Genomic DNA, 14124 nt, shown 5'->3' on the forward strand with positions numbered 1-14124 from the left:
ATGACTTGAGACATCTATTGAAGCCCAAAGTTTTATCTTTATAAGTTTTCAAAAAAAAATTTCGAAGCCCAAAGCTTTTTATTATTGGGCTTCAATGGAATGATAAGTACAGACATATTTATTTGATGCAACAATAAAAAAAAGTAGTTTTTCTGGCATGTAGTTTTCTTTGAGTCTATTGTGATGCAACAATAAAAAAAAAGTAGGCACTTATACTTTTAACATGTTTATTTTTACTACATACACTTTGTTCATGCAAAATTACTTAAATCTTAAATATGCAACCTGCAGGGTTGACCCGATTGACTTCCCTAAATTTGCATCACACTTTTAGTAGTTATTATACTACTATTTCTAAAGGCTAAAGCCACATTGTTGCTACGCAGTTTCTTAAAGTTGTTTTGGTATATTGTGACTTATACCTAAAAAGAAGAAGTGTTATGAGTAGAGCACTATCAGCATGGCATTAAATTATCCTCCACGCAGGGGAAAAAAGGTGTTAGCATTATAAACATGGCATTAAATTATCCATGTCTAAACCATGCTTTTACCTTTTACTTACAATTAAAAACATTTTAATACTAACAAATATAGCGTGTGGACAATGTGAAGACTCTGACTTGACTTTCATTTACTTGACTTAAAACACTATATATTCAATTGTGACTTGTGTTGGTTACAAATTTGTGACAAGCCCAACCATCTCATTCTCAACAATATGCCTACATCAATTCTGCCTCTGGTGATTATCATGTTCTTCATATTGGCCTCTTCACCAAAACTAGTTCTTTCATCACATAATTTCCCCTTAGCCAAGCATAAATACTGCAACGATACTTGCGGCGGCATAACCATCCCCTTCCCATTCGGCACCAGACCGGGATGCTACATCTCGAAAGAATTCTGGGTGACTTGCAACCACGATCCACCGAAGATCTTCTGGTGGGAGACGGAGATCGAAATCACGAAGATATCCCTCGACGGGCAGATGACGTTGCTGCAGTCAATAGCGTATGATTGCTACAATAAGAGTGGCGTAAGCTCTACCAACTCTAGCACGTGGATAGATCTTACCGAACGCTACTTCACTGTGAGTAATACTGCGAATAAGTTCACCATCGTGGGGTGCGATTCCTACTCCTTTGTCTCGGGGAATAGGCTCGGCCGCGACTTCACCACGGGCTGCATCGCCATGTGCAGTTCCGTGGATGATCTGAGTGCGCCGGCGTGGGGTGCTGCCAGACTCCCATTCCCAAAAATGCGTGTCGAGGTCAACAGTTATTCACAATACACCAATGTTTCAGACTTTAACACATGTGGTTATGCTTTGTTGTTGAGGACTCTGCCTTCAGGTTTTCAAAGGATAATCTCACAAACTTGTCAAACGTTACAAGCCTTCCTATGGTGGTTGATTTGGCCATCACTTTATCAACTTGTGAGAATAGAAATGTCAACAAAAATAAAGAAGGTGAGATAAGGAATATGCCAACAAAATTAGTTGCCAACAAGAGTACGTAGTTGCAATTTCACATCCTTAACGATTAATAGTTCATTTTTTTTTCTCCGATATTATTGATCCTATGTTTTATTAGTGGTACCATAACATATTATGTGTAAGATAGATGATCCGAGTTGAATTTACGATAATAAAATATAATCCTATTTGAGGGAATCTTTCACAAATATTTTACTATTTGTGTCATTGGACATGGGTGATGTAAGTCACAACATGAAATTCTTGCCCCAACAAATCATTAGGTTATTCTTAGACTTGAAGATGTCCTAATACCCCCACAACCGCACTTGACCTCATATGAAACTACCTTAAAAGTCAAGCATCAAAATGGAGCCATATGTTTATCCATATGTAGCAATTGTGAACGCATATGTTTACCGTGCGTGCACTGCACTGAACGCATAAGTCATTACATGCATAATCAAATTAAGTTCATTCTGCCTCTCAGGGAAGATGGTCGATGCTTTCGTTGCCTTTAAAGTTGTCTTTCTCGAGCCATTCAGTCTCACCTTACCTTATTTATCCGTATGTATCTATCTATTGCACAACTTATTATCATTCTTTCCCATTACCCACCACCACCCTCTCACACACTGTCCCCTATCGCCAATGCTGACGCTGAGAGATACCATCGTCAAAATCCTGGCCCCACCCCAACCACTGTCCAAGTATTCTGGTTTGATCCATTCCATACATAGTAAATCCTTAAAACTTCTATCTTACTCCTTCTCTATATAATTATATAGCATTGCAAACATACACCATCACCACATCTCTCCTCACATCAATATCCATGGCACTCAAAACCCTAACCTCCACACCCATTCTCTTCCTCCTCCTCCTCCTCCTCCTCCTCCTCCTCGGCTTCTCAGCCGCATCCACGCCTCGCCCCCACCCCCGGCCATGCAAGCGAATGGTCCTCTACTTCCACGACATACTCTACAACGGCTACAACTCCCACAACGCCACATCCGCGATAGTGGGATCGCCGGCCTGGGGCGACAGGGTCACCCTGGCCGGCCAGAACCACTTCGGGAACGTCGTTGTTTTCGACGATCCCATCACTGTAGACAACAACCTCCACTCGCCAGCGGTGGGGCGGGCGCAGGGATTCTATCTGTACGACAAGAAGGAGATCTTCACTGCGTGGGTAGGGTTTTCTTTCGTCTTCAACTCGACGCAGCATAAGGGCTCCATCAACTTTGCTGGGGCAGATCCGTTGATGAACAAGACGAGGGAGATTTCGGTAATCGGTGGAACGGGAGATTTCTTCATGACGAGAGGAGTGGCGACGCTCATGACTGATGCGTTTGAAGGAGAGGTTTATTTTAGGCTTCGTGTTGATATTAATTTGTATGAGTGTTGGTAGAATGTTTTATATTTGATGAATTTAATGTTTTTTTTTATTATGTTTGTTTGATTTTTTCACATCAAATTGTACCAACTCTTATTTTGGCCGAGAATAAGGACAAGGCATGATCTTGATCGATCTCTCAAATCTTAATTATTCATGATTTTTACTTTCCATTGTTACATTTTATGTTTTGTAATAGTGAGGTGAATTACGTATAATTCCAGGAAAATGGGGTTAATAAACTCAGAATAAGGCTAAGTTTGGATAGCAATTTGACATGGGCATGATATTCTATTTTATTCCAAAAGAGAACTGATATTCTCTTCGTATATTTATTTAGTTTATTTATGCTTTAATATTATTTAGTTGTTATGATTTTATTTACTTTCCATAGTGGTTAGGATTTGATTTGCTTTTGAATTACTTTCCTAGTTTATAAGAGATCTTTTTGTATCACACACATTATAAATATGTGTGTAGTCTTTTATTATTATCAAGCAGAATGAAGAATTAAATTATTAATCTTGTTCTCTCCTTCGGTTCTCCCTCTTGGAGAAACCGCCAATCTATGCTCTTTTCCTCTCTTTGTGCTCTCTTTTCATATAATATATCCAATAGGAATTAATCTCATATTAATTCCTATCAAATTGGTGCTTTCATTGAGAGCAAGGTGGTTTTCAACGTGAGAGAGTTGATAGGGACGTGATATTCTATTTTATTCCGGAAGGGAGCTGATATTCTCTCTGTATATTTATTTAGTTTATTTATGCTTTAGTATTATTTAGTTGTTATGATTTTATTTACTTTCCATAGTGGTTAGGATTTGATTTGCTTTTTTCCTAGTTTATAGGAGATCTTTTTGTACCACACATATTATAAATATGTGTAGTATTTTATTATTATCCAGCAGAATGAAGAATTAAATTATTAATCGCATATGTTTTCATCCTCCAATTGATTTACTTTCTACCACCATGTCCGTCTTGCTGTCAAACTTTCCTCCAGACTCTCCTCCTCGTTTTTCTGGTGTTAACCTTGTGAGATGGATTTTGGATATTCAAGAATATTTTGATTATCACTTGTTCTCTGATGCTGACCGTCTGTTTTTTGTGAGGTTATTTTTTGACCATCCATCATCCGTATGGCTCCACAAATATCGACGCTCGAATCCTAATTGCTCATGGCAAGAATTTCTGGATGTTGTTTATCATAACTTTGATGAGGATGCCATTTACTTCGCCGAGACGAATAAACTCCTCAACAAAATAATGGAGGCAGATGCATATTTAGCAAAAAAAAAGTCATGGCTAAAAAGGAGCCCACATCTGGTTCCGTCATCGAGACTATTGCAAAAAACGACGATGGGTCAAAAACAAATGTCAAGTCTGATTCCATCATCGAAGAGATGGTAAAAATTGATGGCGAATCGCCTCAAAAGCTGGATGAGCCAATGGTTTTGGTGGAAACCAAATTTCCTCCAAAATCTTATAACCCAAAAATCAATGTTGTCATCATTGGTAAGTCGCGGAAGAGATCTCATGTCCAAAGACGGTTTCTCCATCACTCGTTGCGATCCGAAACGATACAATTTTGTTTGCAGACGAAGATCTAAACAGTCCAAACAAAGACTGCGACAACGAGATGGAAGATTTTTTTCTGACTTCCACCTTGAGGGCAATGTGATTTTCAACGGTGGGAGAGTTGATAGGGACATGATATTCTATTTTATTCCGGAAGGGAGCTGATATTCTATCCGTATATTTATTTAGTTTATTTATGCTTTAGTATTATTTAGTTGTTATATTTTATTTACTTTCCATAGTAGTTAGGATTTGATTTGCTTTTTATTTACTTTCCTAGTTTATAAGAGATCTTTTTGTACCACACATATTATAAATACGTGTGGAATCTTTTATTATTATCAAGTAGAATGAAGAATTATATTATTAATCTCGTTCTCTCCTTCGGTTCTCCCTCTTGGAGAAACCGTCAATCTACGCTATTTTCCTCCCTTTGTGCTCTCTTTTCATATAATATATTCAATAGGAATTAATCTCATATTAATTCATATCACAATTTCTCTATCAAGATTAAGATTTTTAATTTTAAAATAAAAATAATTTTTGAATTTAATTTTATTGTTACTGTTTGTATATAAAATTGGATTGAGATCACAAATGGACGTTATTCACAATGAGACTCGTTTTTAGTTTTATATGTGAAATTTGCAATTATTTAGTGATACTAAAACAGTTTCTTTTGTTCAGATATCATCAATTTGCCGAATTCGTAGTTGATAAAATTTATTCTCTCACATTCCAACTTTACCTTCAAATACCATTGGATTGTCAAATCTCATGGTCAGGATTTGGTCTGGATTTTGTATTGAGATCAAGTTTTGTATTGATCATTTTCCTATATATATATATATATATATGGTATCTAAGAGTGGCGATCAATGTCGAACCCTTCTTAATGACCGAACTAGAGACCAAATTTTGGCCATCCATTTTTCTTAATCTTGTGGTTAGGATTAATTTACCATTAATTTAATATTTTATTCAATAAATACTTTTTAAAATTTTAATTTTTTAAAATTTTTTTAAAAAAATTTTAAATTTTTTTTATATTCAATAAAAACTTGCCGAGTAAATAGTGAATTAAATGAAGTATGTTATGAAGTAATTTTGACATGTTATTGAAATACATTAATGATACAACAAATTTTAGTGTTAAACGTGAAGCGGTCGTAATGAACTATATTCAATAAATAATGAACCAAATGAACGTTAGTAATGAAGTAAATATGACATTTTATTGAAATACAATGTTAACTGTGTTAAACGTCAAGCAGTAGTAATGAACTTATTACTTCATTCAGTCATGCTATTACTTCATTCATTAGTTTATTACTTCATTCCATTAGATTATTACTTTATAATGTGTTATGATATAATTATTTGAAGTAAATTCGGTATGTAATGAATGCGAAAAATTACTTCATAACATACGTTCATTTAGTTCATTATGTAGTGAATATAGTTCATTATTTACTCCAGCAAGTTTTTATTGAATAAAAAAAATTAAATTAAAATAAAAAAGTTTTTATTGAATAAAATATTTAATTAATTGTAAATTAATCATAACCACAAGATTAAGAAAAATGGATGGCCCAAATTTGGTCTCTAGTTCGGTCTTTAAGACTAGATTTGTGGATAATGAGACTTTAGTCTCTAATATTCATCGTTATATTTTTTCATGACCTTTTATTTTTTAACATTTTCCAAAAAAAATTAATCTTTTGGTCGATTTGCTCCAAAATTTAGTTCGACTTATTGCTAACATATCATACTAAAAACCTTTATTCGTAGAAAAATAAAATCGTTATTATTTGATGGAATCATCGAACCTATTTGGTGGTGCAAAAATATCTATGTAGTACTACATGACTACTGGGCCGATTCTCTAGTTGTACACCACTCTTTTCCAAGAGGGTGTGTTCTACTTTTTTTCTCGTTTGGTGTTTGCTTAAAGATTTAAGAGTTGTCCCTTTTAAGGGAATGCAAATTGCAATCATATTCTTCTCTATCTAATCTAGGGATTAACAACAATGCCATTTCGAATATTTAGTTCTGTGTTGCCATATTTTAACAGGTTCATTCACATCTGATTGAAGGTTGGAGTTGGTCAAAACTTGATTTTGGTCATTGGAATATTTTGAGCTTCAAGGAATATGCCTTTTAACTTCTCTACGTGTAATATGTCTTTTTATAACGAGGGAAACATGTACCGGTTTTGATAAGTTTTATACTTTTGGGGTTTGTGACTTTATCAACTCGATCTATTATAAAGTTGTTAGTTTCAGATTGGATTTGAGTAAACTGTAATAGGACTAAAATAATAGTATCATGCTTTTTTTATAGATAAGGTTCATATTATTATCGTATCAGGTCAACTTACTTAAATTGTATTATGTCATTAACGAATTCATACCGTGTGCGGAGTCATGTCATATTCAAATATAAAGATAACAAGTCGAATTTTGTATGTGGATTTGAGAATTAAGGTGAGGCACAAGAAGAACCTTAATTATACAACTTTAAATGTGAAGTATATAGCTATGGTACTGTTCAAATACCAATCTTATTTTTATCACTACAATCTATATCACGTACAAATTGAAGTTTCCATTAAAGATTTTATAAGCTACAAATCAATGACAAAAGTTAGTACATGTCAGATGACTCGATTCTAGTTGACACGTAGCCTCGGCCGCGGTGTCGGAACTTTGAAAATCTCACGGATTTGTTTGATTGTCGCCACTGCATCATCACTTTTATAAACTTTGTCCTTATGCTATAAAAATATAAAATGAATTAAATAGCTGAATATCTGTTTATATAATTAAAATAAAAAAAACCCATAAGATTAAAACGATAATTAGGTGTGAATTGAATTTATTTTGCCTATAATTACAAAATAATTCTCAGCCATGAACTAATCATATTTTGTCTAGAATTTAAAAATTATTGGTAAGGGTTTTCATTTCGCCAATTTTCTTACACTGTACGCAAAAACTGGTTCAATATTTTCTGGTTTTCCTTCTCTTAAAATAATTTTTGCAATCAAGTTTCTTTGGTGTTTCTATTTCTATGCAATTTTAGCCATTCTTAGCCATCTATCTCTCTATTAATTTGGTTTTCAGTAGTTTTCAATAATTGTGACAAATTTAGTAGAGCCCGTGGCCCTGAGTCAAGCCATAAAACTTGGCCTAGGCCACCAAAAATACTTGTCCCCACTATAGTGGACAAGCCAAAGCCACCAAATTAATTATGTGTTTCATTTTTTTATACTTTAATTTAAGTAGAATAAAAATTATCGGACTATAATAATTATAAAAAAAATGCATAATTTAATAAAAAAATTAAAAATTATAAACAATTTTCAAAAATATTAAAAATGTGTGTGAAATGAAAATGTGTGGAATGAGGTATTTATAAATAATTTTTGAAATAATTAAAAAATAATAAAAAAAATCAAAATTGGGCTGAGCCGCGCCACAACAATAGGGAGCCTGGGCAAAGCCGGCTAGTGGCTCTCCCATGGGCGCGTCCACCCGCCGCAACTCCCCTAGTGGACACTCTAAGCCCTTCTCATATACTACTATCACTAATAAATGAAGTGAGTATTTTTTTTATGATTTGATGCTACTTTTATTATGGAAGAGCAAAATAAATGGAAAAAAAGGAAGAGGCACCTCGTAAGTGTCGACAGAGGCGGGGAATCAAATCCAAGCTGTTAGGCAGAAGCGGGGTCCACCAACCGCACCTCGAGCGGTGACGAGCTCTTAAATGACTGACTGAATCGTGTGATATGCCCACCAAAAACTGTATTTTATTAGTACTTAATTTAATTCAACACTGCCGTAATCCTAATATGCTACGAAAAGTCCGCCCTCTCCTCTCATCATCCAACGTCGTATCGCCACAACCCCCCCTTTCAATGTCTCACCTTATTATAAAATGAAGAAAAAAAGATACTGATCACATTTTAGTTGTTTCCACATTTTGTATTCAAATATTTTATCCAATGTTTTAAAAATCGGACCGGACCGGCCGGTTCGACCGGTCGGACTACGAACCGGTAGGTAGTCCGGTCCGGTTCACCCCTTTAAACCACCGTGAACCGGAAACCGGTTTTTTAATTTTTTTTCAAAATTTTTTAAAATTTGTTGTTGGTAGAGGTTGAACTCATGACCTCTCTTCTAGTTAAGAAGACCTCTACCACTCCACCACATGGGCTTATCGAACAATTTGGACATTAAATATTTTTATACATTAACCATTAATTTTATCTAAAAAACTAATAATTCATTTTAATTTTATTATTCTTTAATATAATTGTTAATTATAATATATATAATTATCATCCTTTATATTTTAATGATGCTCTACTTACCACCTATATTATTATTAGTACCATATAAGATTCATTATTTACTATAAATAAATTTTTTATATTACATACTTAATTTATATACCCTAGCTATTGACATTAATGAATAATCTTATCTAAACTAATTAATAAGTACTTAATTCGTATTTAATTATATATTATTTTTCAAAATAAATTTTCTTAAATTAATATAAACATTATCTATTTTAATACATGAAATATTAAATTTTTTATCTAGACTAACTAATATTAAATATATATACTAAATTTTAATATTATTTATATTTATACATCACTAATTATCTATAAGGTTTAATGTTTTGTGATATATTATTAATTGTAAATCATTTACTAAATTTAATATATTTTTATATATATTTGCAACAGTAAAACAATTAGACCGGTGGTTCGACCAGTTGGACCGGTTGAACCGTGAACCAGTAACGTCGCCGGTTCGCTTGCTGGTCCGGTTTTTAAAACATTGATTTTATCAGATTTTATTTTGAATTTAAAAAATATCTTAATTGGTACTATAAATTCAAAAGAAAGATGAAATATGCGATGAAAGGAATAGTGAAATTATCATATAACAAAATTTAGAGGAGATTCAACAACCCCCACTTAAAAGATGAAAACAGTAGCTATGTGATGGAGATATCTTATTCCAATATTGTTTTTAAATTTTGAATGATCAAGTATAAAAATTACTAATTTTCAATAATTTCATATGACCAAATTTATTTTTAGTAAGTATCATCCATATTACCAAATTAAAACATCTTTGCGCTATTACTTATTTACCAAATTAAAGAAAAAACCGTCTTGAGATAATTGAGAATTTTCAAAATCGATAATTTCAAAAGAGTAAAGAATAGATCATAATTTGATGACTAGTGTATTTCATGGTAAGAGGAGTGCATAATTAGAGGGAGATTAATAAGATCATTTTACTAAATTAAGTAAGACGGCTTAACCTGCCGCGTCGATTGTCACTGTCCGTAGATTAATTTTTAGAAATTACTAATTTTCCCACACTCACTGTTCAACCATATATATATATACATTTACTCGAAAATCAGCAAAATCACACACCCCTCTCTCTCTTTTTTATACCTCGCCGGCGCACACCAAGCCCTAGCTCCCCCTTTCTCTCTTCACTGCACACGATCTCTCTCTCTCTCTATTGATTATTGAACAGATTCCGTATCTATACCCCGAGTTCTATTCTGCAGCTGAATTACCGATTAAATCCAGCAGGTAAGAAGAATTTGACCCATCTCTCAATTGCTGAATGCTATTTCTGCGCTCGTGCGTCTGTGTTTCTCTTCCTGAAGCTGATTATTGATCGATCCCGTTTCTGATTTTAGCTCCGCTATCTGAATTTGTTGACATCTACAGTCGTTGCTGCTACCGGTGCGTGTTTCGAATAAACTTATTGAAATTCATTTATCTTATTGTTGTTGTGGTGTGTCTTTTTTTCGTTGAATGGATTTGTTTGTGTAAGCGGGGATATCTGTTCTCTGATGCGTAATTCAGTGACGGCTGTTTTTCGTTCTCAAAATAGATCTGCTTAGTTTTTTTTTAAATATTTTTCTATATCCAAAGAGTAATTCGTTTTACAACTCTTTTCGATTTCGTATAGCGAGAATTGAGAAAATTGATAAAGAAAATTATTGTTTCCCTTGTACTTTAATTATGGATGCATCCTGGTTCAGTTCTCACCTTATTGTTCCTTTCACCTTGATTCATTTTCCCAACCGTCCAGCTTAAATGTGGATAATATGTTCTGCTGAGATCTTTGCTTATAGTCTAGGCTACCCCCAAACAAAAGATAAAAAAGTTATAAGAAACTGGATAGAATCAATGACCAAGAGAAAAAGCCACTTTTGTTTGGTGTCAGATTGCTTTTCTTTATTACTGATTGGTGGTTTGGGTACTCCAGATGACATAAAATGTATGGGCTCTTTGCTCTCTCTAAACAACATAAAATTGTTTATATACTTTCGGGGTGATCTCTATACATGTTGATGAATACTAAGTTAATTGGGGCCTCTGTTGATAACAGCAAGATGATATATGAGTATCATATATTCGTCCACTCTCCTTTATAGTACTATATGTATTCATGCTATGCCTTTTATGACAAAATCATCAGATTATTACCCATGATATTCCAATTCAATCCATCTTTCTATTGTCTGAAAGTGGAAAATATTCCCGGAAATTGTTCTATTCCCAGTTAAAAATTCCTTCTAATTCTTTTGAGTAGAAAAAATGGCAATAATTTACTTCTTTTCTTTTAGGAAGTATTGTCACGATTGTACAAATTCTCTTTGGAACTACCATAATTACGAAGTCATGTAGAAAATTGTGTGTGTTAGCTGCTATATATTCAATGTAATTGATAGCACGCTTGACTACAGTTATTTGTCCACCCACTAATATGATTTTTGTTGTACAGGATGACCTGCTGCGAAACGTACTTTCAGAAGTGAAATTCATCTGCAGTTTACATGTGTTACTGCTGATAATTACGGAAAATTTGAACTTCTAACAGAGAATGGATCGATGTGATACATCTGGATTTGTCAGTGGGGGTGCGGTGTACTCTTTCAGAGACATCTAACCTTTGTTTTGTATATAATTTCCTAATACCCGGAAGTCAGGCAGACTGTTCTTTGTGAATTGAGATTTTGTTAAAATAAGTGTGTTGGTACTTTAGATATTTGGTCATGGATGCCAGATTCCACAATCTGGGTTCTGCTGCTAACCCTCAATCGGATGCATTCAAGAATCTGTGCAGTCCCATCCAAATCAGAGGAACTGGAGCCAAAGTTGTGTATTGTGCGGACACAACCCTACGACTTGATTCTCCTGGTCATGCAACCCCTTTTACATCTGCTCCGAAGGGGGTGAAACGAAAGTGGGGTATTGTAGGTGATCCAATGAATCAGCAAGGTGAGTCTCTGCTATGTCTCAACCTTGGTCATTCGTCAAGCTCGTCAGACAGTAAGGGGAGTACTGCAACTGCCTGCACTTCAATGTCGTCTGCCAAGGAAACTGAAGAGGAGTCTTCAATGGATATAGAGCTGGACTTCACTCTAAATCTAGGTGGTGATAAATCGTCAGCTGTAGAAAAATCAGCCAGCCCTAGTTTGGAATCATTGAAAAAATGGCCTAAGGTCGATCTGCAATTAAGCCTCTTCAGTCAGCCTGGTGTATCTGATATTACAACTGTTTATCCAAGTTCCTCTATGCTGAAAAATGCTACCAAGATGGTTACCGAAAATGGAGGTCTAAATGCAGATGAAGGATCACTTGGAAGTCCATTTTTTCCATCACCGACTCCCCACAATGAGGAAAACATTTGCTTTCTAGACCAGTCAGGACCAATGAAGTCAACATCTCCAGGTCTCTCCTCGAGTGTAATTACAACACCAAAAAGCTCAGTCACCTGTATTTCCGGGATAACGCAATTACAACAGCAGCGTAGTAGTAGTACTAAACAATGTCAGTTTCAGGGATGTTTGAAGGGAGCAAGAGGAGCATCTGGTCTCTGTATTGCTCATGGTGGTGGTCGCAGGTGTCAGCGTACTGGATGCCATAAAGGAGCTGAGGGCCGAACTGCATTCTGCAAGGCTCATGGTGGTGGTCGCCGATGTGAGTTTTTAGGATGCACAAAAAGTGCTGAAGGACGTACAGATTTCTGTATAGCCCATGGTGGTGGCCGGCGATGCTCTCATGAGGGTTGCAGCCGGGCTGCTAGAGGCAAGTCCGGATTGTGCATTCGTCATGGTGGTGGCAAGAGATGCCAGAGAGAAAATTGCAAAAAGAGTGCAGAAGGCCTGTCTGGTCTATGCATCTCCCATGGAGGGGGTCGACGATGTCAGTATCCTGAATGCAACAAGGGAGCTCAAGGAAGTACTATGTTCTGTAAGGCACACGGTGGTGGCAAACGATGCACATATCCAGAGTGCAAAAAAGGTGCAGAAGGAAGCACCCCCTTCTGCAAAGGCCATGGTGGTGGAAAGCGATGTTCATTCGAAGGGGGTGGAATTTGCCCAAAGAGTGTGCATGGAGGAACCCTTTACTGTGTAGCGCATGGGGGAGGTAAAAGGTGTGCTATCCCAGATTGCACCAAGAGCGCCAGGGGACGTACTGAATATTGTGTTCGCCATGGTGGTGGAAAGAGATGCAAATTTGAAGGTTGTGGTAAAAGTGCTCAGGGAAGCACTGATTTCTGCAAGGCCCATGGTGGAGGGAAAAGATGCACCTGGGGTCACCCTGGTTATGAGTTTGGGCAAGGTGATGCTCCTTGCAACACATTTGCTAGGGGTAAAACCAGTCTCTGCGGGTCTCATGGTGGCTTGGTCCAGGATAAGAGGGTCCACGGTGGTGGAACCATAGGAATAACTGTTCCAGATTCTGTAACCAATCAATCAGTCTTCACAGTTGACGACATTGGGAAGATGGAGAACAGCTTGGTGACATCCAACAGCAGTTGGAGCTATTTCAGCGACCAGCAAGCACATCAGCATGTCGGAAGTAGCTCTTCAGTACGTAAGCTCCCAGAAGGAAGGGTGCACGGAGGGAATCTTATTGCAATGTTTGCAGGTGGTCCTAGTTTCAACTTTGCTAGAAGCAACCGCGCGGTTGATCCATCTGAGCCAGAGAAGTCCTTCATGACGCATCAGGCGTGGATGTAAATGCCCACCCGGACCTTCTTTCTTATATCTCCAAAGCAGTCTCACCAGATATGTATTATTAATTTCTCCATGAGAAACTAGTCTTTGTTTGTTTGCCATAGTTGCAACTTAGGTGCATGTGTGATAATAAGGGGAGCTGAAACTGCTTCATTGTTGTTTAGTACTCTTTTTTATGTAAATACCTAAATGAGTTTGTCTCTCTCATTTAGTGGCCCGGATCAATGTTGTAGGGTCAAGCAGAGATTCTGTTGTAGCAATAAAGTTATGGTTTTATGCTTAATCGTTTTTGTGGACTTCATACTTTCTTGTTTCTTCTTGTTAACTTGTCGTTTGTTTGAGAACTTAAGCTTCGAATCTGATTTGCCTCTGGAAATGTATGTACGTGCAATGTGATTTTGATTAGGGTTATCTTATTTTGTGAAAGCTTTTATCAGAAGCTCTAACTTTGCAAAAAGTTTGATTTGATTTGGCTTGTAACAAGTATGTATATATGATGAGGTTATTGGGAAATCTAGTTGTAGATTCGAGTTGTCAGAAATGTTCATAATTTCTGAATACTTTTTCTCAGTAGTGACGCTGGCTTTTATGCCTCT

The 14124-nt window shown here is 35.9% G+C and overlaps 3 protein-coding genes across 5 annotated transcripts; all 3 read left to right on the forward strand.

Annotated features, from left to right (window-relative positions):
* The first annotated feature begins 718 nt into the window (after positions 1-718).
* LOC121784468 (wall-associated receptor kinase 2-like) lies at positions 719-1367 on the forward strand. Its single transcript, XM_042182601.1, has 2 exons — positions 719-1270; positions 1353-1367. Exons 1-2 carry the CDS (start codon positions 719-721, stop codon positions 1365-1367), a joined length of 567 nt encoding a protein of 188 aa, XP_042038535.1.
* Positions 1368-2134: 767 nt separating this feature from the next.
* Positions 2135-3007, forward strand: LOC121783779 (dirigent protein-like). The gene has a single exon (XM_042181959.1). It carries the CDS (start codon positions 2310-2312, stop codon positions 2883-2885), a length of 576 nt encoding a protein of 191 aa, XP_042037893.1. The 5' UTR covers positions 2135-2309; the 3' UTR covers positions 2886-3007.
* Positions 3008-9900: 6893 nt separating this feature from the next.
* On the forward strand, positions 9901-13811 carry LOC121784757. Of its 3 annotated transcripts, XM_042182980.1 has the most exons (3): positions 9901-10082; positions 10193-10238; positions 11287-13811. In XM_042182980.1, the coding sequence occupies exon 3, from the start codon at positions 11558-11560 to the stop codon at positions 13529-13531; it is 1974 nt and encodes a 657-aa protein (XP_042038914.1). In that variant the 5' UTR covers positions 9901-10082; positions 10193-10238; positions 11287-11557; the 3' UTR covers positions 13532-13811. The 3 variants fall into 3 exon arrangements, with proteins under 3 accessions (XP_042038914.1, XP_042038915.1, XP_042038916.1); XM_042182981.1 differs by having other exon boundaries at positions 9901-10238; XM_042182982.1 differs by lacking the exon at positions 10193-10238.
* Positions 13812-14124: the final 313 nt, after the last annotated feature.

The sequence above is a fragment of the Salvia splendens genome, chromosome 21 (genome assembly GCF_004379255.2).
Source record: "Salvia splendens isolate huo1 chromosome 21, SspV2, whole genome shotgun sequence".
Taxonomy (NCBI): Eukaryota; Viridiplantae; Streptophyta; class Magnoliopsida; order Lamiales; family Lamiaceae; genus Salvia; species Salvia splendens.